Raw genomic sequence first — 25154 nt, forward strand, 5'->3', positions numbered from 1 at the left:
AAGACTCCCATTCCTCTTGCAGTAAAGGTAAAGGGACCCCTGACCATTAGGTCCAGTCGTGGCCGACTCTGGGGTTGCGGCGCTCATCTCGCTTTATTGGCCGAGGGAGCCGGGGTACAGCTTCCGGGTCATGTGGCCAGCATGACTAAGCCACTTCTGGCGAACCAGAGCAGTGCACAGAAATGCAATTTACCTTCCCGCCGGAGTGGTACCTATTTATCTACTTGCACTTTGGCGTGCTTTCGAACTGCTAGGTTGGCAGGAGCAGGGACCGAGCAACGGGAGCTCACCCCGTCATGGGGATTCGAACCACCGACCTTCTGATCGGCAAGCCCTAGTCTCTGTGGTTTAACCCATAGCGCCACTCACGTCCCTTGCAGTAGCACATTGAATTTCTATGCTGGATGTAGATCTCATGGCTTTCCTCCTCTGGAATCACACTTGGTTTCCATGCTGGTTACAGAGGGGAGCCAGAATAGTGTTGCCTCTTCGCCACTAGCCATGCCAATTGCTTGCAAGCAACACTTGGTGGTCAGTGGCTACCAGAATGGTGCTTAAATACAAGGCTGTTTGAAAGTAATAGTAAATAAGGCAGCTGGATGCCAGGTGAAGTCAAATCCGGTCGGCTGCAAGGTGAAAGGACATGCAGTAAGGGTTGGGTTTCTTCAAACAAATAATGTATTTTACTTGAAACAGGAAAACTGTGAAATCTGTAGTTTGCAACTAAGCAGCACTATTAAAACTGAATGGGCTGGAGAAGAAAAAGCTGCATGAAGCAAAAACAGCTTGTGAAATAAACTTCCGTACCTCTCAAGATGTAATTCTGGTAGTTCTGGTCCGCCTCAGCGCCCACTTTTATTAAACAGGTCAGGCCCTCTGCCACAACAAATTCATGAACCAAATCCTTGTCATCCTGTATCAAGGAAAAGGGCAAAAAAGAGAAATGAGTTGCTACTTAACATTTTTCAAAAGCAAGCAAGCAAGCAAGCAAGCAAGCAAACAAACAGTAAGCACAGCTCACAAATTTATACTGATTTTTCAAGTGATATGAGAGGTGGTTATTATGTAGCAGATATACATGACAACGGTCCACGTCTCATCTGAGAGTAGAGTTCAATTGCCAAAGCTTCAAAACAGGCTGACGGAGAGGCATCGGCACTGGGGGGTTGGAAGCTCCCCCCCCCCCAGATGAGCAGTTAAGGCTCTGATGGCCCTTCAGCTCAGGCCTAAGTTGGAGAGGCACATTGTAGGGCTGCGCAATATGAGGAAGGGAGAAACAGCTGAGATACATTCAAAACGTCATGATATATCAGCATATTGAGTTATTTAGCTACTGATATATCACAACGTGGGACACGGGTGGCACTGTGGGTTAAACCACAGAGCCTAGGGCTTGCTGATCAGAAGGTCAGCGGTTCGAATCCCCGCGACGGGGTGAGCTCCCGTTGCTCGGTCCCAGCTCCTGCCAACCTAGCAGTCTGAAAGCACGTCAAAGTGCATGTAGATAAATAGGTACCGCTCTGGTGGGAAGGTAAACAGCGTTTCCGTGCGCTGCTCTGGTTCGCCAGAAGCGGCTTAGTCATGTTGGCCACACGACCCAGAAGCTGTACGCCGGCTCCCTCGGCCAATAAAGCGAGATGAGCGCCACAACCCCAGAGTCGGTCACGACTGGACCTAATGGTCAGGGGTCCCTTTACCTTTTATATCACAACGTGGAAAATCAGACATCGCCCAGCCCTAGCAGGGACCCGAGTCATGTTGTGGGGTGAGCTGTGACAAACCTGCACAATTCAAGAACCTGCCATACCCCACAATTGTGAAAGTCCTTCCCTAGAGAATTCTGTTCAGCCTCATTCTTTTATTTTTCAAAACCTGTTTGCCACCTTTCTGCAAGCACTTTAAGAGTAATGCATCCTAAAAATTCAAAAACTGTAAGATGCAAACAATATAACCAAAATTAGCATTTCTGCACGCAAAATAACATTTCAGTGATGTATAAGATACACGGCAGGTTTGAATTTAACGAAATATCCAAATGAGTTAATGGGGAACAACAGCAATACTTCAGGATCTGATTTGAATTTAAAACACATATTTCATAAAAGACACTTTATCTGGACTGATTTTAACAATCCAGAATAAACAATCTAAGCTTTAAACTTCAAAAGGCTTTAATGTATCTTTTTTAAAGGAAGGAAAAGGAATGGAAGTGTGAAGGAAGAGAACATAAACATCATGCCATAGACATTTGCACTCTACACATGACCTTTTTTTATCATGCATCTATAATGTGATGAGGTTGTGAGAAGGTCCAAACATCTGGACTGTGAAAAGACAGATGAAAAGAATCCAAACTAGTTTCCCCTACATTAAAAGGACTGTGTTTACATAACTTCTGAAATAAAGTAGTCAGTCTTTCTAATCCCATTAACTTACTGATTTTCTAACATGAGTGACCAAAAATTTAAAAGGCTATTCTACCAGCATGAGTCTCTGGGTTGGGCTGAAAACTGAAAATAGGAGCCAAGGTACAAATTATGATCAAAATGTTGACACATTTCAGAATATGTGTGGTAACAGCTAAAGGAAGGAAGGAGAGAAGGATGTTGTCCTTGGGTAGAAAACCGGAGCAGCCCTGTAATATTGCTAAGATTTATGGTCTGCCTCCTTCATCGGCCAGCATTAAAGCACTGATGAGAAAAGCAGCCAAACATGGAAATCTCCTGGAGTTCTCCTTTCTGGATTACTCAGCTACAAATGGTAATAAGCAGGGCACAACGAGCAATCGCTCAAGAACAGGCTTAGTTCTTGAGTGATCAAAGGGGTTACCATCTAAACATAGTGCATGGGCAGGCTTTGCTCAGTAAAGTGGCATATAAATTTTATAAAATGAAATAAAAACATTATATAACCAGCCCCCTTCCCCGCACAGCTAACCTCACCCCCCAACCCCTTTCCAAGGAGGGAGGAGGTGCTTCACAAAGCAGCTTGCTAAAACACTGTGTGAAGCAACTCACTCCCCCACTGAACCTTGCTGAGGCCGTGTTTAAAGCGGGGAAGAGAAGAAGAAGAAGAGTTTGGATTTGATATCCCGCTTTATCACTAATCGAAGGAGTCTCAAAGCAGCTAACATTCTCCTTTCCCTTCCTCCCTCACAACAAACACTCTGTGAGGTGAGTGGGGCTGAGAGACTAGCCCAAGGTCACCCAGCATGTGGAGGAGCGGGGAAGCAAACCTGGTTCACCAGATTACGAGTCCATTGCTCTTAACCACTACACTACGCTGGCAGATCTGCAGATCTGCTCTGAGAAGCGCCTCCCCCCCCCCAGTCACATTTTAATGGTGAAAAGAGACGCTTGCTAAATCACTCTGCGAAGTGCCTCTCCCTCTTCCATTAAATGCCTGCCAGCAACGCTGCTTTCTTGCCCCACTGCAAACTGTCTCCCGTGCTGGGATTGCCATGGCTTCCTATTGGCAGTCACAGACACTGCAGAGCATGACGACAGTCTTAGATTTCCATGTCTATAGGAGGAAAGGAGGAAAGAATATTATGAGAACCAGAACTGGATGAACTATATAACTGTCCATTTGTATTTCAGCATCGAGGGAAGAGGGCTTACTGTAACAAAAATTCGTTTCTGAAACAGAAGATTCATGAATTTTCCATGCCAGAAACTTGCTAATTGGAAAACTATTTTTCCAACTTACTGTACATATACCACTATTTTAACTGAGCATCAAAGTGATTATATAGGACCCAGAAAATACAGCTCAGTGGATAGGTTCTGCTTCACATTTAGGGCCAGTTCACACATGCAAGTACATTCTTACTTCTCTTGGATAACTTACAACTGAATATGTCAGCTGTCTCCATTAAAAAGCATTGTTTTTGAGATGGCACAAAAGTTACTTCTATTTTGTTTGATTTGCGGAGGCTCATTCTGGCCTAATAGTCTATGCCATCTGCACTATTGTACTAAACTGTTCCTTAAACACTGTGATATAACAGACCTCCATGCTCACTGCATCTATTTGATTATAGTAGATGTACTCAGATGGTTTGAGGTCAAAAACAGGGCGTGGGGAGGAGGAGAATGAAGCCTTAATGTGGTTCCTGAAAGGTTTCGTCAAGAGGCCAACTGCAAGTAGTATTGTGCTTTTTCAGAATGAGTGTGAGATAGCACTACAACTCTGTTTATAAGTAATATACACAGAAACCCATTGTTTCTTTTCCTTTTAAGTAAAACGGAAAGAAAAGATTCTTACTACTTTATCTGGTGTGTCAAATGGGGACTATTTAGACTCATTTCCTAACACTTACCGTATTTTTCGCCCTATAGGACACACCGGCCCATAGGACGCACCTAGATTTGGGGGGAGGGGAATAAAGGGAAAAAAATTATCCCCCCCCCCCAGGTACGGGGCTGGGGCGGGGGAAGTCCGAGCTCCCCCCACCCCAGCCCCCAGAACAGGCAGCTCCCCGCAAGCCGTTGGAGGCCAGCACGAAGTCGCACCGGGCTCCCACAGCTTGCGGAGAGCTGCGCTAAACCCGCTCTAGGAGCATGCGGGGCTGGGGGCGGGCTTTCCCGTTCCCAGCCCCCAGAACGGGTCCCAGAGCGATCCCGAAGCTGCGCGCAGCTTCGCCATCTCTCTAGGAGCTTGCGGGGCTGGCGGCGGGGAGAAGCATGCTTCTCCTCGCTGCCAGCCTCCAAACCACATCGGGAGACAGCGGGATGGCGGCGTTCCGCCTCCCCGCTGCCCCCCGAGCTTGTGGGGCTGGCGGTGGGGCTCTCCTGAAGCCTGCATTCGCCCCATAGGACGCACACACATTTCCCCTTCATTTTTGGAGGGGAAAAAGTGCGTCCTATAGGGCGAAAAATACGGTACCTACATCTGCTTCAGAGAAACAATTGGGAAAATAATTATTCATACTGGCTTTTTTGAAAATCATCTTCGAAATATTAATCAGATAAGTGTTTTTTATTATTATTAACAGCTACACTTTCTAGTTAGGTGCAACCAGCTACTTAACAAGGCCTAGACTGAACCACAACTACTCTTTCCTTCTTTCTGCTGTGATGTGACTTTATCTGGAAGACCTGCGAACACAAGCTGACTATGTTTCACTGACCACCAGACAAAAGCTATCTTGCACATCAAACCCAGCGCAGGACAGAAAAATCAAATTGGTTTAAGGAGGATTAGAGTTTGAGGATTATGATTCTTTCTTCCAGGGATATAAATTAGCTTAAGATGACAGCAGAATTGGTGGCAAAAGAGGAAAATGCAGACCAAAAGGCACAGGGAAACTTCAGGACTTTGATGTTTACTGCTCATTAGAACAGAAACCCATCCTAGAGAAAAATCAGCTGAATAATGGTTTGTTAACACCTTTAAAAGAAAGAATAAAATGTATACTCTATGTACTTTTTGAACCAGCAAACTTCTGCTAAAGCTGCATCTATCTTCTTCTTTAGATTTAACAAAATCTACAAGGCAGCTAACAGTTTTTAAAAGGAGAAAATGCAGATTAAAACCAGGAAAGAAGAATTCAACAGCACATTAATAAAAACAGCAGAAGCCTAGCAAAGAAAACCAGTATCAGCAGCACAATCAAGAGGCCCCAAACATCTGCGGGAAAATGCCGGCATTGCCAGATGCCTGAAACTTAAAAAGAGAAGAGAGAGCAAGACAAACCTTGCCGGGAGGGAGTTGTGTGGCCTTGCTTCATGCCCTGGCCTCTCTGCTAGATAGTCTTGGGTTTAGATTGCCCTTTGAGAACTTCCAGAAGAGGAAGCCACTGGTTTGACTACAATATAAGGCAGCTTAATGTGTTCACCTGCTGCACCACTGGGAAGGGAAGCTTTAGGGAAGGGATTGGCAAACTCAGCCCTCCAGATGTTTTGGGACTACAGTGGCACCTCCGGATGCAAACGGGATCCATTCCAGAGCCCCGTTCGCATCCTGAGTAGAACGTAACACGTGACTGCACATCTGCGCATGTCATGTTTCACCACTTCTGCGCATGCGCGTGACATCATTTTGAGCATCTGCGCATGCGCAAGTGGCAAAACCCAGACATAATGCGTTCTGTTACTTCCGGGTCGCCATGGAGCGAACCTTGAAAACGCTCAACCTGAAGCATAATCAACCCGAGGTACGACTGTACAACTCTCATAATCCCTGACCACTGGTCCTATTAGCTAGGGATGCTGGGAGTTGTAGTCCCAAAACATCTGGAGGGCCGAGTTTGCCTATGCCTGCTTTAGGGGGGGTTAATGTGGGTGCAGTGGCAGAGAGTTGGTGGCTGATGAGCGGAGCAAGCAGGGCACAGAAAGAAGGTGGTCCTTAAGGTAACTTGGGATTCGGCTGTTTAAGGTTTTGAGGGCAACAAAGATTAAGTAGGCAAATAACTGGGCGCCAGTGAAGTTGTTATAAAACTGATGTTATATATTCTAGTGGTCTGTTCCAGTTGCACTGATGCTTACAGAATCGGTCTCTGCTAAGTTCCTCCTCGGCTATCCAGAGTCTGCTTTCCTGAAAATTAATTTGGGCTCATCCCCACTTAGCTTTCCTATGCAGTTTCTAGGCAGGGGTCCAAGTTTTCCAGCTCCATGTCCAAGCACGGATTTTGTTTTGTCCTGGAGCTTTCTCCGGAGAATTCAGTGTTTTACTGCTGAATCAGAACAAACACAGGTTTTCTCACTCTCCCAAGTTCCCATGAAGCTGATCGTGCAGGGAATAAAAATTTCCTTCCAGTAGCACCTTAAAGACCAACTAAGTTAGTTCTAGGTATGAGCTTTCGTGTGCATGCACACTTCTTCAGATACACTGAAACAGAAGTTGCCAGATCCTTCTATATAGTGAGAAGGTGGCAAGGGAAATGTGATTGACTCCTCAGAGGAAGAAGCTGATTTAAAGCAGCAAAAGAGACAGGAACCATCCAAAACTATGAAGAATCTTCACATTCAAAGAACAGAAACACATTGTAGCACTGGGAGTAGTAAGAATAGCCTAAGAATGACAAATGCCTGTCTGAGTTGAGACTGCAGGAAGTTCTTCTGCTTCTTGAGTTCTATTTCCTTTCCTTACATCTTTCCCCTGAGCAACAAATGATAACTTTAAGGAGACCTGTTAAAATTTGCAGGATTATGCGTTTTGGGGATGGGAATGCAAAATAGTGGGTTGCTATATTTGTTTAGCTCTATACGGCCTAGGACCCTCGTACCTATGGGACAACCTTTCCTGGTATGTCCCACGGAGGACCTTATGGTCTTCAAATAAAAGCATCTTGGAGATCCCGGGCCACAGGGAGGTTAGGTTGGCCTCAACCAGAGCCAGGGCTTTTTCAGCTGTGGCCCCGATCTGGTGGAACGCTCTGTCACAAGAGACTAGGGCCCTGCGGGACTTGACATCTTTCCGCAGGGCCTGCAAGACAGAGCTGTTCCACCAGGCCTTTGGCCAACGCACAGTCTGACCCCCTCCTTCGGTAATCCTCATAGAACTCTAGCCCAATGGTTCCATTAATTTGATTCTGAATTGATTTTAGAATGTATTTTAATTTTAATTTATGTAAATTGTGCTATTTTTACTGTTGTTAGCCGCTCTGAGCCCGGTTTTGGCTGGGGAGGGCGGGATATATATATATATATATATATATATATATATATATATATATATATATATATATATAATTATTATTATACCCTCTGATTGAAGGGCTGCCACGATGAATAGCCTTAAGCAGTTGTCACGTTTTTTGAGTCCCCAGCTCCCTTGACCAACCACATTCTTTCTGTGGCTCCCCAGTGGAAGCCACTTACACTGGGTTCCCTTACAGGAAATAAGTGGGGATTTCCCCACTCCGCCCTTGACCCATTCCATCCCGCCCATTTTCAGCCCCATTTTGGGCACACTTGTAAGTGGGAACCCAAGCAACGCCATTGCTCTGCAGGGCCACGCTGCCACACTACTGAGCTGAGGTCTTGTTTAGAGGGTTTGGTTGGAGGGGGGGGGGTTGTTGCTCTTACTGATATTAATTTTGCATATTTGCATAAATTAACACTTCAATCTCCCAGGACATTCTATACAAGATCTCAAAGTAGCTGTCTTATTACGAAAGAACTTCAGAAATAGACTGGAAAGAGAAGTTGCTGAATTGCAACTTATTACCAAACTCAAAACCGTGGAGAGACCTGGTCTCTCCACACCTATCAGCCAATCACCCATCTCCCACCACCCTTCTGAGTAATACCCCTCCCCACCCTCTCGCTATATATAAGGGTCTGGTGACTTCTGTTTCAGCGTATATGAAGAAGTGTGCATGCACACGAAAGCTCATACCAATAACTAACTTAGTTGGTCTCTAAGGTGCTACTGGAAGGAATTTGTTTGTTTGTTTGTTTGTTTGTTTCAATTAATTTTGCATCTTTATCTTAGATCTTTCTTGATTTATGCGGAAATTATTCAATTTGGCTGTTTACTTTTTGGTGGGCATTTTTTGGGGGGTGTTTATCACTACTTTTCTAATGTTTTGGATTATGTGTTCTTTTCCACGTTGTAAGCTGCCCTGACCATTGTTTTAACTATGGAAAGGCAGCATACAAGTAAAATTATTTGCGTATGCATGTAATCAACTTCAATAACCAAGCAAATAAAGAGAAAACCTCACATGAAAATTGTAAGGTCAAGCTGTGGATCACATTCAAGAATATTTGAATAATAAAACTAAACTGGAAACCAAGTATGCAATCCAGCCAGTTAAGCACCTTGAAGTTCCACTAATTTAAATAAGGAGAATTAAGCACGTTTAACTTTTCTTTTAGTCAACCTAACTAAGATCCACGGTATGTAACCTGGATTGTGCTCTAAGAGTTCTTAAAATCAAAAGCTCTATTCAGCTGCAACAAATAATACATCTATGTAACAGCACTTAATGGAAGGGAACCGCAACCAGGCAAAACTAGTATTGCTACAGAACAACAATGACATTTAATACTTGGGCATCATAGAAATTCCAGCTGATTTTCTGTTTTAAATTATTGTCAGTGGTCGTTTTAGTTTCACATTCAAAAATAGCTGGTAAGACTGCCAAATGAGGCCACAACCCTAACAATAACTGACTTTTACAAACACCATTGTAAGGAAGGTAAAGGTAAGTTAAAGGACCCCTGGATGGTTAAGTCCAGTCAAAGGCGACTTTGAAGTGCAGTGCTCATCTCACTTTTCAGACCAAGGGAGCCAGCGCTTGTCCACAGACAGCTTTCCAGGTTATGTGCCCAGCATGACTAAAACGCTTCTGGCGCAATGGAACACCATGACGGCAACCAGAGCGTACAGAAACACAATTTACCTTCCCGCTGCAGCAGTACCTATTTATCTACTTGCACTGATGTGCTTTTGAACTGCTAGGTTGGCAGGAGCTGGGAAAGAGCAACGGACGCTCACCCCTAGGCAAGTCCAAGACACCAGTCCTACTTAGAATGTTCTTGCATGCACCAGCCCCACTCGCCCCACTCCTGACTTGTGCACACAGAGCGTGAATGCCTGAAAGGAGATGTTAAGAATGTTCACCTGAACAGTCACCAATTCCAGAGGCAAGATTACTCCCATTCATCAATCATGGCCCCTCTCCCAAATTAAAGTGAAAACAGGGCATGTGTACCCCTTTGCGCGGTGGTATCTTTGGGAGAAGTTCTCCCTTTCAGGAGGTGGTGAGTCTAATTATGTAAGGAGGTAAGTTTTGGTAGGTCCACCCTTCTCCTCAAAAGCAAGCCATCAAAGGCTTCTTTCCACACCATGAGAAGTCCAGTGCTGTTCTCCAGTGGTTTATCATGTGTGATACAATGTCCCAATGGATAATTTAAATCAATGACCACAATCCTAAACCTATTTTGGCTTGTGCAGTCATACCTCATGTTACTGACTGCGGGAAACCCCAAAGTACCAGAACGGGTTACTTCCGGGTTTCACCGCTCGCGCATGCGCAGAAACGCTAAATCGTGCTTTCCGCATGCGCAGAAGGCCAAATTGTGCCTGCGCAGACGTGGCACTTCAGGATGCAAGCGCTGTGGGTTGCGGACATGCCTCCGTCACAGATTATGTCCGCAACCCGAGGTTCCACTGTATATGTGAAAGGAATTTTGTCAAGAGAAAATAACAAGGATGAAAACAAAATTTCAAAGTACTAGTTTGTAACATAGAAGTTGGGGGGAATAAAATGTTTTCTCCTCTTTGTGACAGAACCCAAGCAATTTACTAGAAAAGATTGAAGTCATCAAACAGAGGGTATTCTCTTCTGCTCGTAGCTGAATACAAAAAGCTCTGGCAAGCTACAAATGAAGCCCCTAAATCAAATTCATCTACTCCAGTCCCTGAGGAGTCATCCATCATTCTTTTCATGAACCAGGGTGTTCTATGTGCCACACCCCCTTCCTCAGATCAATGAAGCAATTGGGGAATACTCCTTCTCCTCTCCTAAGGATGATTGATGACTCTTTAGGAGTGAAGTGTGTGACATTTTATTTCTCTCGCTGATAAGATTCTATGACTCTGAACACCTTCAAGTTAATCTTTTCAACAGACTGAAAAAGAGATGCTCTAAAAGGTTGAAAAGCACAATTGCTAGCAATGATTAATGGATTCATGACATAATGCTGTGTGTATATGAGTGTGTGTGTGTGTGTGTGTGTGTGTGTATGAATGTGTGTGTGTGTGTGTGTGTGTGCACACAGAGAGAGAAACTGAGAGAGAGATTTTATGCCCAATTTTGCTCACAATCTGTTGCCTAATATTTGCATGACATGATACATAATTCATCAAGGTTTTTTGAAAAAAACTCTTACAGAAATATGTATAAAAAACATAACTTAGATCAGTGCATGGAAGAGTGGTCTCTTCCGCATCACCTATTTATTAACTAAACCCAGCATTGAAAATTTCAGCCCAACAGACAATGCATAGGATTTATTCGTCATTTTGCTACCTGCCCAGGACTGCAAAAATGAAAGGGAGGAGGGGTGTCAAGCCACAATAAATGGCTGGTGACCCCCCACTCTGCTTGCTGTTTTGCACCCTCCTCCTTTCAACCCCTGACATTGCAGGTTGAAAGGAGGAGCACACAGAACAAAGGATAGTGCTGCCACCACTAGCAAGAAAGAAACCTTCCTTTTAAGAGAGGGAGAGTATTTATAGTGCCATTGGGATTTTCTTTTTTCCACCATGAGTGGTGAGTGCAAAAGTGGATGGGGTGCAAAAGGTATTTTGCTTCATCTACCCTTCCAGACAAAATGAAGTCAAGGACCTGGGGAAACACTCAAAATGGGTAAATAATGTGCTTGCCTGCCCATAACCGCTTCCAATATCTTCTAGCTTCCTGTTAAACAAGCCTGTACCTATGTAATCTTATGGAAACCAGCTTGAAGGGCAGACCAAAAGAACCGGAACAAAGGCTCACTTACTTGAAATATCTGTTTCAGGGAGAAGAGAGCTCGCCTCAGCTCCCGTCCATTTGAATTGTAGAGTTTTTCTAAAGAAAAGACAAAAGAAAATAAAAAAGTTTGATGTAAAATTCAGTTCTCATGACTGTAGGGAGCTGCATGGAATTATCTGTGAGGTTTTTAAATCAATATTCCTCAGTAATGCAACGTACATCAAACAGATGAGCAAGGCACAACAGAGCAGCACTAAAAACAAACAAACACTACAAAGAATTGTACAAGATCAATTAAAATAGAAATACATGCATTGTTGATGAGTAAAGGTAAAGGGACCCCTGACCATTAGGTCCAGTCGTGGCCGACTCTTGGGTTGCGGCGCTCATCTTGCTTTATTGGCCGAGGGAGCCGGCGTACAGCTTCCAGGTCATGTGGCCAGAGCAGCGCACGGAAACGTCGTTTGCCTTCCCGCCGGAGCGGTACCTATTTATCTACTTGCACTTTGATGTGCTTTCGAACTGCTAGGTTGGCAGGAGCAGGGACCGAGCAACGGGAGCTCACCCCGTTGCGGGGATTCGAACCGCCGACCTTCCGAGCGGCAAGTCCTAGGCTCTGTGGTTTAACCCTGTTGATGAGTACCACCCCCTTTATTTATCAGACTGTGAAATCTTGGTGCAAATAATGGTGTTTTCAGTTGGAGTCTGAAACCAAACAGTTCAGGAGATGGATACACCTCAAATAGGAAATCATTCCGGCGTTGAGGCCCTATCATGGAGAAGACACTTCTGCAAGTCTCTTCACTCTGAATGCCGGCGGGGACTGTGAACAGAGCCCTGCTCCTTGCCCAGTCAATCTTAGGAATGAAATTGGCTACTGGAATAGCTGTTCCTGCAAACACAGGGCTTAGTAAACCATCACTATCACCTTGAACCAAGCCCAATAGCACACCGGGAACCAGGAAGCAGATCTTTTAGGACGGTTGTTATGTGATCTCATCTCGCTGCGCCTGTTTACATGGCTGTAATGGAAAGAAGGAGCTGGAGCATCTATATACCTTGCTAAGGGTAGATTCTTCAGTAATCCTGATTCCCGGTGTATTTGCTCGCTATCAGTCCCACCATTTAACTGGGAGGGTGTAACTAAACATCAATAAATAAATTAAAGATTAATTTATAAAATAGCCGCAATGGAAAGCCAAACTATGGTTTAACGTGAATATTCAAGCATGCTGATGGCCAGAGATAAAATTGTGCCTACTCTGTTCTTTCCCGATTCCTGCTGCTGCCACACTACCTGCAGCCAAGCCATAGTTTGGCTTAGCATTATGTAGGAGCCCAGCTTCGTGGCTTGTCTTCCCCAAGAAACCCCAAGTGTTAAAGAAATATTGGTTACAGCTTCTAGTTTATCTAGAGCCAAGGTTGACTAGTCCAAGGTGGCCCAAGGAGTTTGATGGTTGATTTTGAACCTAGACCCAACAACACACTCGCAAAAGGCAGGTATGCCAGATGGTAAAAACGTAGTAGGAACATAGTCACCATGAGTGTCCAGAATTCCTTTCCTCACTTCTGAATAGGAGAACTAGACTTCTACATACACAGCTTCCAGAAGGATAGCATATGGGCGCATTGGAAAGACTTCTCAGAAAGAAAGAAAACGCGAGGGTCATTGTTCTACTGGGGTCAACAAAATCCAAACAAGTAAAATGCAGCAGAACTGAATGCAACAGCAAAGGGTGCAATCCAGCAGCAAAGCCTCTTGAATGGGCCTCAGTGGAGCTTATTCGCTTCTGCGAGGGGCCATTGGAGGTCTTCCCACTGGTTTGTTCCCCATATGTTCTGCATAAGCAGAAAAGGCATGTTTTGGAAGCAAATGCTTTTGGTTCTCTTCTTTGAAAGAAGCGAAACATAATGGACATTTGCTGGGATCCAAATAGTTTCAGCCAATATGAAAGAGACGCCTCAGCAGTTGTTTGTAAACCTCCAAAGCAATATTCTGTCCTTGGCGCAGGAGAGAACCCCTCTTGCAGTTCTCACAACTCCTTATTCCTTACGGAGCTGACAAACCCCCAGCACAAAACATTGCAAAAAGGAATGTCTCTTGTAATCACGGACCCAAACACACTTTTAATTATCCTAGCCCAAGAATCAATTCACTGGTGTGTACAAGTACATTATGTTTCTTGGCTGGATAAAATAAAGTCTTGTCAGGAAAGCTGAAAGGATAATAGGGTTTTTTTGCAGGGTGGGACTTGCTGGGTTTTATTTTTAAAATTGTATTGTCTTCACGTGCTAAATAGGAACAAAATTATTCCTTGGAAAGATACTACCATCTGGCCTTTGTTAGAATTAAATTCCCTTCATTCTCATACAATTGCATACAGTTTGTCCAAAGATGGGTCTATCTGCCTGTGTGTTTTTGAAGAGAGGCAGAACTAGATTTTAATTTCATCACAAGAGTCAGCATAGTGTACATGGGATTCCCAGGCAACATGCCATCCAGGCATCGAACAGACCTTGATCATCAGTGCTCCAGCAAGACTGCTGCATTATATACCTTCACATCAGATTTCACGTTTCAAGGTAGTATGTCTCTGTCGCTACACTACCACAACTCGTAATACATAAGGATGACCTAAAGCGTCATGACCAAACACATTTTATTTCTCGGACCCAACAGATACAGTGGTGCCCCGCAGGACGAATGCCTCGCAAGACGGAAAACTCGCTAGACGAAAGAGTTTTCCGTTTTGGAGGTGCTTCGCAAAACGAATCTCCTATGGGCTTGCTTCGCAAGACGAAAATGTCTTGCGAGTTCCTGCGGGGTTTTTCCCCTCCCCCCTTTTTCTAAGCCGCTAAGCTGCTTATCAGCTGATCCGATAAGCCAATAAGCCGCTAAAAGCCGCTAATAGCGCTAATCCGCTAATCCGTCAATGGGCTTGCTTCGCAAGACGAAAAAACCGCTAGACGAAGAGAATCACAGAACGGATTCTTTTCGTCTTGCGAGGCACCACTGTAATCCGTTTACTTCTGAATGAAGAGTGCCATTGAATTTAAGACCCAAACACCATGCTGCAAAACCTCAGGACTCACCCAGTATCCTCAAATCAGAACTCGGACAGAATTAAACATGGAATAGGGAAGATCCACATAAGGGTGCTAGCCTCATTAGCTTCCCATAATTCCCATTTCTACAGCAGAGGCAAAATCACAGCAACCGTTTAGGAATGTTTTCTCAGGGGTAAGTCACATTCAGATGAGCAGGGCTTTCTCCCTCGGAGGCACCATAATGAACCAGACGAAAATATCTGTAGGCAGGGGTGCCAGGGAGAGAGAATCCCTGGGGTTAGCGAGGGGCTTTGTGCTACCCTAGTAAACCTCAACCACCCAGAGTTCCTGGCCACCAGAGCCCTAGCTCTGGGGGAGGAAGGGAAAGAACCCAAAATACTGGGGCACCCACAGAGCCAGGATCGCCAGTCAACCCCCACCCACCCCGTTCCAAGTTGTGCAATCCTTCTGTAGTTGGCAGAAGCTGGGACAGAGTAATGGGAGCTCACCCTGTTGCACAGATTTGAACTACTGACCTTAAGCACACCAGTGCAAGTAGATAAATAGGTACTGCTGTGGTGGGAAGATAAACAGTGTTTTCATGCGCTCTGGCTCTCGTCACAGTGTCCCGTTGTGCCAGAAGTGGTTTAGTCCTGCTGGCCACATGACCTGGAAAGCTGTCTGTGGACAAACGCTGGCTCCCTTGGCCTAAAGCGAGATGAGCGCCATACCCCATAGTCGCCTTTGACTGGACTTAACTGTCCAGGGGTCCTCTACCTTTACCTTTTTTACCTTCAGTAGTAGTAATTAATGACACAAGCACAGAACGTGCTTGCTGTTGCTCATGCTGCGACTGGTTCCCTCTTTGCTCCCGCAGAGCCTTTTCCTTCCTAGAGCTGGAATGATTTCCCGCATCTCTCTCCCTACAACATACAACTTTGCTTAATGACGAAGCCAAGCTACAATGTGGCTGTGCAAAATATGGAGTTACTTTGCTTAAGTGGCCCCTACCCATGTCTCCCAATCATGCTGTGGTTTAATAGTCTTCCATTTTTGAGGTTCCTTATCCTTTTTCTTCTTCAAGGAAGTGGCACATTACACTCTGCAATTTGTGTCACAAGGTTCGACAGTGGTGACTGATGAAGAGGAGGAGTAAGAATTTGTGGATCACGGAGGGCATTGCTTGGCAGCGACAGAGGTATCAGTCAGGTGGGAACTGTATGCTGTGGGTGCAGAGTGGCTAGTAATGTAAGCTGGGATGCAGGCCCACTACATATTGGCCCAAACACAGTCCTTTTATCCCCTCTTTAGACACAATATCTGCCTCTACTTCAGCCTAGTTCCCTTGGAACGACTGACTGTTTTTGGCTAGTAAAAGGTAAGTGGACCCCTGACCGTTAAGTCCAGTTGTGGATGACTCTGGGGTTGCGGAGCTCATCTCACTTTATTGGCCGAGGAAGCCGATGTACAGCTTCCGGGTCATGTGGCCAGCATGACTAAGCTGCTTCTGGCGAAACCAGAGCAGTGCACGGAAACAGTGTTTACCTTCCCGCCGGAGCGGTCCCTATTTATCTACTTGCACTGGCTTGCTTTCGAACTGCTAGGTGGGCAGGAGCTGGGACCGAGCAATGGGAGCTCACCCCGTCATGGGGATTCGAACCACCGACCTTCTGATCGGCAAGTCCTAGGCTCTGTGATTTAGACCACAGCGCCACCTACGTCCCTTTGGCTAGTAGTGCTACTTTTTTAAAAAATCCAAAGGCGGCATCAGTTGAAGTTCACTAACATTTTCTCCTTTTGTTCAAGCAAAAGCAAACATTCTATGATTCTATGATTCAGATAAAGTATTGAGAGAAATAACACACACTGAATACTTTGTGACTCCTATAGAATCATAGATTTGGAAGGGGCCGTGAGGGTCATCTGGTCCAATCCCCTGCAATGCAAGTATCTTTTGCTCAATGTGGTGCTCAAACCTACAATCCTGAGATTAAGAATTTCAGGCTCCACCAGCTGAGCTATCTCAGTTAACAATACAGTGGTGCCTCGCAAGACGAAAATAATCCGTTCCGCGAGTCTCTTCCTCTAGCGGTTTTTTCCTCTTGCGAAGCAACCCTATTAGCGGCTTAGCGCTATTAGCGGTTTAGCGGCTATTAAAGGCTTAGCGGCTAAAAGGCTATTAGCGGCTTAGCGGCTTAGAAAAAGGGGGGGAAAGCGAAAAAAATCGCAAGACTTGCAAGACGTTTTCGTCTACGAAGCAAGCCCATAGGGAAATTCGTCTTGCGAAGCGCATCGAAAAATGGAAAACCCTTTCGTCTAGCGGGTTTTTCGTCTTGCGAGGCATTCGTCTTGCGTGGCACCACTGTATCATCATTTTCCCAGAACTGTGTTTAGCAATGCATTTGTTTTTACCTGGAGCTGCTTTTCTAATGCAGATGTGTGCAAGTTGTGATGCATCAAGCCAAACATAGCCCTGTGTGTCAGCTCGCCAGGAGCACGATAACCCTTTTTCTTTTCGCCATGTGCATGCATGGCAGGCCATAATGCATGTTCACTGTCTGATGCTCAGCTTCATGGGTCGCAATTTGTGCAAGGAGAGCTAGAGGTTAGAGGAACCGCAGGTGGCACACTTGATGTAAATCAGTTGCTGTTTGATTTATACATGTCTCACTTCTGGGTTGTTGTACTGCTTCTGTCATGTCCAAAGAGCAACTTGCGCTGGAAGCATCTGAAAACTAGACGTGCTTCCGTGGCTTATGAACTTTTCTCTACATGTTCTCCTTTGCGCACTGCAACAGCTGGAAGTGCAAAGAACTTGTGCATTTGAGCAGCTGCTGGTGCTACAACAGCCCCAGTCACTCCCAGTCTGATTCATCACTGAGTGTATCCTGTACTGTGTATCACTAACGAAAGTCAACTGCTTGGTGCAGAGGGTGAAAACACAGAACAAAGTAAATGTCTGGACGTTTTTCAGGAGGCATATAAAACTAATTATTGCCGCATGTCATTCTTTCATTGAATGTCAGACACATTTAACTGGTGTCCAGCAAGAGCAAGAAAAAATACCTTGGAGAGATGCCAAAACAAGGCTTTCGTCTGAGCTTTGTTTTTGTCTACAAAAGCCAATAATAAATCTGTTGGCAAGACAATGCACTTTCCTTTTTACTCCCAGACCCAGCAAAATATATCATTTTGTGAGGGGGATCAGCCACAGGCACAGTGCCCATTAGTACATTAATGCTGCTCTTCTGCATGTCTGCTGAGGTTATGTGGCTTCGCCTGTTACAAATTCATAGGGTTTGATCTAATCTGACTGTTGGGGTGTGTGTGTGTGTGTGTGTATACTATTTGAAGCCTTCATGTTTTCTCCGACTACTCCAGGGGAGACACAATTTATACTCCGCAGAGAAAAAAATAGTTTTTGACTTTAAATTGTGGTCTGATTAAAGCAAAATACCATGGCCTATATGCAATCGGATGAATAAAGTTGTCAAGTGTTCTCTCCCTTTCTCTGACAGGTAGATAAATGCAGATAGATGACTAGCACATAAAACAGATGATGAAGATAATCATTTTGAAAGGATGCAGTCAACACGCAACTTCACAACAGATTTTCACTGCTATGACCAAGTGGTGCAATTTCCACCACAAAGTGCCTTTGTACGTACTAGGGCAGGCATAGGCAAACTCAGCCCTCCAGATGTTTTGGGACTACAAATCCCATCATCCCTGACCACTGGTCCAGTTAGCTAGGGATCATGGGAGCTGTAGTCCCAAAACATCTGGAGGACTGAGTTTGCCTATGCCTGTACTAGGGCCTCTTTGCTCTTAGGCCCTTGGGACACTATTGCAAAAAGCATTCAAGGTGCCAGGGAGGGAGATCTCTGGAGTGAGACCTCTCTGCTTCGCCCTGTGTGCTTCCAACACTGCCTAGCAAAACCAGTATTGTACCTAACACTACAAAACCTCACACAAACCATTTGAATGCAAAACATATCATCAGCACATAATCATTTCTGTCATTCCTCTCCTAGGTTTCAATAACTTATCGCAAGAAATGAAGTAATTTCTTTTGTTCAGACTGTCTGGGCTCCCAGAGACCTGAAACATGATAATACGAACTGGCTGTGAAGTGAGCCATGAAGCCAGTTCTCAGGATTTGCACACAGGCACTTCTGAAAAAGGGATCCCTCCCCCCACCAATGAATCAATGAATCAATGCTTTCCTCATTATTTGTTCACAAAGAGTGCTGACAGCATATAATTACCCTTATTGGAAAGTGCTGCAGTAGATCACTTATTCAATTGATCAGTCGTTATCCAACAGGCGTAGGGCTAGCTCTCCTCAGATATCTGACAATGTACCATTATGTTGTGCAACGCGAAATGCAGAAACAACCCCGACAACCAGGCAGCTGTCAGTTAACACTCAGGCCCTCCTCAGAGTCTGTTGCTGAAAAATAAACTATTTCCGTATGCTTATTTTGGTAGGGCTTGCCGTGGAATTCGGTACAAGGCACTACTCCAGTTAAAATCTGGGGTGCTGATAGGTTGGATGAGTGACGTGAAATGACTAGCTCACTAGACCATGGCCCGAACCCAGACTACAAGGTTCAAGGCGGAGTCCCAGAGTCATAAATAGGAACCCCTCCCAACACTGCCCATGCCTCTAATATATATTTAGGATTCAGCCATAGGTCAGGTGGGTGGGTTTAAATTCTTGCTGGAATTTGTCTGTTTTGAAAGACAATGGAGTGCAACCTCTGGAGGTGAAGCCAAACCACCAGAGAATCGCAGTGCCCGCTGTGGCTCTAGAGACCACGCTGCAGCTACAGAGACCAGTAACTCATAACTGCTGTCTCCTGTGTTGTTTTTGTTGTGTTATCAGCACCAAAGCGACTTCCCTAGGGTGCAAGTCTGCGCAGTGTGTCTGGAGATCCTGGGCTGCCCAGATGACAAGACCTCTCTCTCAGCCTCGCTGATGTGATCCAAAGGAATGCAGAACAACACCTGAAGGAGCGTCTCCACCCCCATCGTCCAGCCCGGACGCTGAGGTCCAGCGCCGAGGGCCTTCTGGAGGTTCCCTCACTGCGAGAAGCAAAGCTACAGGGAACCAGGCAGAGGGCCTTCTCGGTAGTGGCGCCCACCCTGTGGAACGCCCTCCCATCAGATGTCAAAGAGATAAACAACTACTTGACATTTAGAAGACATCTGAAGGCAGCCCTGTTCAGGGAAGTTTTTAATGTGTGACATCTTAATGTATTTTTAATCTTTGTTGGAAGCCACCCAGAGTGGCTGGGGAAACCCAGCCAGATGGGCAGGTACAAATAAATTATTATTATTATTATTATTATTATTATTATTATTATTATTATTAGGCACCAGCTTGGCTTCAGGAGTTGCCAGAAGGAGGTATACAAGATGTCATCCAACATTCTCAGGGACTCTACTCCAGATTTGTGTAGAGCGGGGGTCGGCAACCTGCGGCTCCAGAGCCGCATGCGGCTCTTTAAAGCCTTTGCTGCGGCTCCGCGGCGGAGGCGCGGGGCGGAGGCGAGGGGAGGAGGCGCGGGGCGGAGGCGAGGGGACGGGGCGAGGGGCGGGCGCGAGGGAAGGAGGCGAGGGGCGGGCGCGAGGGGAGGGCGCGAGGGAGGGAGGCGAGGGGAGGGCTCGAGGGAAGGAGGCGAGGGGCGGGCACGAGGGAAGGAGGCAAGGGGCGGGGCGAGGGGAGGGCGCGAGGGAGGGAGGCGAGGGGAGGGCTCGAGGGAAGGAGGCGAGGGGCGGGCGCGAGGGAAGGAGGCGAGGGGCGGGGCGAGGGGAGGGTGCGAGGGGCGGGGGTGAGGGGAGGGCGCGATGGAAGGAGGCGAGGGGCGAGGGGCGGGCGCGAGGGGAGGGCGTGAGGGAGGGAGGCGAAGGGAGGGCTCGAGGGAAGGAGGCGAGGGGCGGGCGCGAGGGAAGGAGGCGAGGGGCGGGCGCGAGGGGAGGGCGCGAGGGAGGGAGGCGAGGGGAGGGCTCGAGGGAAGGAGGCGAGGGGCGGGCGCGAGGGAAGGAGGCGAGGGGCGGGGCGAGGGGAGGGCGCGAGGGAGGGAGGCGAGGGGAGGGCTCGAGGGAAGGAGGCGAGGGGCGGGCGCGAGGGAAGGAGGCGAGGGGCGGGGCGAGGGGAGGGTGCGAGGGGCGGGGGCGAGGGGAGGGCGCGATGGAAGGAGGCGAGGGGCGAGGGGCGGGCGCGAGGGGAGGGCGTGAGGGAGGGAGGCGAAGGGAGGGCTCGAGGGAAGGAGGCGAGGGGCGGGCGCGAGGGAAGGAGGCGAGGGGCGGGGCGAGGGGAGGGTGCGAGGGGCGGGGGCGAGGGGAGGGCGCGATGGAAGGAGGCGAGGGGCGAGGGGCGGGCGCGAGGGGAGGGCGCGAGGGAAGGAGGCGAGGGGCGGGGGCGAGGGGTGGGCGCAAGGGGAGGGCGCGATGGAAGGAGGCGAGGGGCGGGGGCGAGGGGCGGGCGCGAGGGGAGGGCGCGAGGGGAGGAGGCGGAGGAGTTAGTTGCCTGAAGCCACTGTTCAAAACTGGTCACTGTTTTGAAGGGGAGTGAAGAACACACACTCAAAAAAAGGTAACTTGTTAATTTAATGTTTATTATGTTTACTGATTTGTGCTTTGTGACTTTGAGGTGGGTTTTTTTTCTTGGGAGGCTTGTGGTAGCGTCGGGGCTTGTCTCTAGCAAAGTAAGTCCTCGCTATTTGGTCACATGCGCAGCATTCTCCTTGTGGGGTTTAGGTGGCTTCGGAGCTCCAACACTTGCTTTGCCGGCTGCTTTCAAAAGCGTCGGAATCAGCTGTGCTGTTGCTGGGTAACCGGATCGTCCCAGCAGCCATCTTATCTGCCCATGTGGTCTTCTGAGGCGGCCGCCATCTTACTATAGGAAATTCCACGTGGGAGTTAGTTGCCTGAAGCCCCTTTTCAAACTTAAGCAGGGGGAAGTTTGGTGAATTGTTTTCCTTAACGTTATGCAACAGCTTATTGCTGGTCTTTGTCGTCCCGCCTTTGTAAGCAGGCTGCATTGAAAGGGGGCATATACACTGGTCACTGTTTTGAAGGGGAGTGAAGAACACACACTCAAAAAAAGGTAACTTGTTAATTTAATGTTTATTTCTATAAGGAGGAGTAATTCTGAGGGGTCAAACAAAGAAATAATAAAAAGTGTCAAAAAAGGTATTTTTATAGTGACGAATGCCTCATTATTATATATTATTTACATCAGGCACTGATTATGATTTATGGTACACTGGGGCCCTGATTAATTTTCTATGGCATTTTGGGGCATTGGTTATTGGGCATAGCGAGTTGCGGTCGCGTGGAATTTGTGCTTTGTGACCGTTTGAAGTGGGGTTTTTTTCTTGGGAGGCTGGGCAGCGCGAAGAGAGGGATTATTTTTATAATGACGAGGATGACATTGGGCCCTCATTATTATATATTATTTACATCAGGCACTGATTATGATTTATGGTTCACTGGGGCCCTGGTTAATTTTGTGTGGCATTTTGGGGCATTGGTTATTGGGCATAGCAAGTTGCGGTCGCGTGGAATTTGTGCTTTGTGACCGTTTGAAGTGGGGTTTTTTTCTTGGGAGGCTGGGTGGCACGAAGAGAGGGATTATTTTTATAATGACGAGGATGACATTGGGCCCTCATTATTAATTATTATTTACATCAGGCACTGATTATGATTTATGGTTCACTGGGGCCCTGGTTAATTTTCTTTGGCATTTTGTGGCATTGATTATGCAGTCGCGGTCGCGTGGAATTCCACGTGGAGTTAGTTGCCTGAAGCCCCTTTTTAGTTGCTTGAAGCCCCTTTTTAAACTTAAGCAGGTGAAAGTTTGGTGAATTGCTGCCAAGGAGTGTGGTGGAGTCTCCTTCTTTGGAGGTCTTTAAGCAGAGGCTTGACAACCATATGTCAGGAGTGCTCTGATGGTGTTTCCTGCTTGGCAGGGGGTTGGACTCGATGGCCCTTGTGGTCTCTTCCACATATGTATGTGAGCAGGTCTTCTCCAACATGAACTATATTAAAAACAAGCACCGATCACGCCTCACAGATGACAGCTTGCAAGCCTGTGTGAAAATGAAGGTGACGTCTTACAGCCCTGATGTGCAGACACTGAGCACTGAGGTTCAGGAGCAAAAGTCCCATTAACCTGGTTACCTGGTTGTAAATTAAATATTTTAATTAGCTATTAATTTGTCCTTTTTTCTTGAGATTGACAGCTGACTGCACGATCCTGTATATATAGCATTAAGGCCAGAAACAATATATGTAGTGTTATATTTGTTTTAAATGTTGCAATGTTTTTGCGGCTCCCAGTTGTTGTTGTTTTTTCAGAAACGGGTCCAAGTGGCTCTTTTTGTCTTCAAGGTTGCAGACCCCTGGTGTAGAGTTTACTGCTTAGCAGGGCCGTCTTAAGTATATCTGGCGCTGTGGTGCAAAGATCCCTCCAGCGCTGCCGCCCCCCCCCCCCCATTTCCCAGAGTTGCTGACCTTTTTACGGAGCTGCTGGCAGCTTTGCAAGGCTGGAGGAGGCAGGCAGCGGCCGGAGGGCAGTTCCTCCAGTGGGGAAGAGGCAGAGGCTCTGGGCGCAGTGCTGCTTCAGCGAGGCGGGCGAGGGCGGCAAGCTGATGCCGGGAGGCGCCACGTCCAGCCTCCACCTCTTCCCCTGGCGCCCTCCAGAACTTGGCGCCCTGGCGCCCCACGCCACTTGCCTCTATGGGCAAGACGTCCCTGCTGCTTAGCCTTTTCTTCTCCTGAATGTGTTCCACAAGGCAGCAGGTATGTGTTTCTCCTCTGGGGATGGAGGCGCAGATACCTGGGAAATGGAATTCTATGGAGCACAGAACCTAGCTGGATCCTAAAGGACATGGTAGATAGCAGCAGAACAAACTGATAAAAAAAAAAGCTCTCACGAAGCCAAGCTGAAAATAGCCTGTTCCGTTCCTTCTAGACCCACGCCCTGTGAATTTAATCCTTGCCCTACAAACTCTAAGCAGGAGTTAAACCTGAGATCAGGTGTTGCAATGAACACTGAGCATGCCCAGTGGCCATGGGATGATGGATTACTGATGGGAAGGAAAGGAAAACCAGAGGCAGGGGATGCAATGGAGTATCACTGAAGAGAACATGACTGCCTGTTTCCTTGAACAGAGGAACTCCACACCGAAACATTTTGTTGCAGGTCCCACTTGTCCGTCCCCCGCCTTTACACTTGAATAATCTACTTGCACAGCAACTGAGAAGCAGATATACCACTGGAGCAGAAATAGCAGACTGCCACAACTCTTGCTTTCAGGTTGTCTAATTGCTTTGCGGCATTCTAGTTGAGCAAGTAAGAACAAACACTTTCTCGACATAAGCAAATAATAGGGCAAGGCCATTCTGCTGCTCCTTCTGCAACTTGGTGTGGTGCTTGCCAGGAACAGGCACAAAGCAACTGGTATAAAATGGACAAATTGGTGTGACTGAATTTGCAATATTAGCAAACAATTTGCACAACATGTAGAATCATAGAATCATAGAATTGTAGAGTTTGAAGGGACCTCAAGGGCATAGCTGTCAAAATTTTCTTTTTTTTAAGGGAAATTCCCTTATTCCGAATAGGATTCCTCGCAAGAAAAGGGAAAAGTTGACAGCTATGCTCAAGGCCCACTGAATCCAGCCCCCCGTGATGCAGGAATCTCAGATTTGGGTATCCAAGTTATGTCAAACCTTTATATGGATATGGCTTCAGAAACATCCAACGTTAAGTTCTGTGTTTTCCCATTAGATACCTAAGTGTCTTCAGTTCAACCAGATGAATCCCATTTGTTTAAACAATTGAAGGAATTCAGCATATATTGCAATGAAGTCAACAACTGTAAGAAAAATATTGGATAAGATCAGGGTTTATTGGTAATGAAATTATTTCTTCTACTCTACAAGATGTAGTATACATACAAGTATTTAAGGCCTTGTTTAGCTATGTAACTGTTTTCCATAAAGGGAACTGTTTGCATCCAGAAAGAAAGAAAGAAAGAAAGAAAGAAAGAAAGAAAGAAAGAAAGAAAGAAAACAGATTTTATGTGTAAATATGTAATGAAATAGTTGATAATGCAACAGTGTTTCACTAATGCCTAAAGAATTCTGGTAACTATAGCTTGGTGGGGTTCTGAATTCTCCCATACAGGTGTATTGCCTCTTAAAAGAGGCATCCCTCCACATAAAACAACAATACCCAGAATTCCCTGGGAAGAGGGATGACTGTCAAACCAGAGTCAGCAACACTTTTGAGTGCAACATTCTCTTTTCTGTGCCTTTTCCCAGCAACAATATTTTAACAGTTGCTGGATGGCAGCATGCCCAGAAAACATTTGCCAATCAATCAGATGCATTAGACTGTATGCCATTTGCACCAAACAATAGTTCAAGAGGGAAAGCACTTGGAAATTAATACAATAAAAATGCAGTTAAAGACATTAGAGTGTTTTAATACATATTTGTAAGTCGTTTGAGGACTGCAAAGATGGTAGGGGGAAATTATAACATCCACTACCAGTTCTCACACCTCTCTTTTGCTCATGATTCAGTTCAATCAAGATAAACCTCTTAGAGTTTAGTGAAAAATAAGACTTAGATGGCAATAGTGACAACACTTCTAATC

At 46.3% G+C, this 25154-nt stretch overlaps 1 protein-coding gene across 15 annotated transcripts in view; it reads right to left on the bottom strand.

The window, feature by feature from the left end:
- The window catches only part of FHOD3 (formin homology 2 domain containing 3), a 361609-nt gene that overhangs the window by 164116 nt on the left and 172339 nt on the right, over positions 1-25154 (bottom strand). For all 15 annotated transcript variants that reach the window (XM_081166062.1, XM_081166061.1, XM_081166055.1 and 12 more), the window contains exons 4-5: positions 11460-11527; positions 808-913 (exon numbers count right to left, since the gene is read on the bottom strand). In XM_081166062.1, the coding sequence (XP_081022188.1) occupies positions 808-913; positions 11460-11527 (174 nt within the window). The remainder of the gene's footprint in view (positions 1-807; positions 914-11459; positions 11528-25154) is intronic.

Source organism: Podarcis bocagei, assembly GCF_964188305.1.
Source record: "Podarcis bocagei genome assembly, chromosome: 13".
NCBI classification, from domain to species: Eukaryota; Metazoa; Chordata; class Lepidosauria; order Squamata; family Lacertidae; genus Podarcis; species Podarcis bocagei.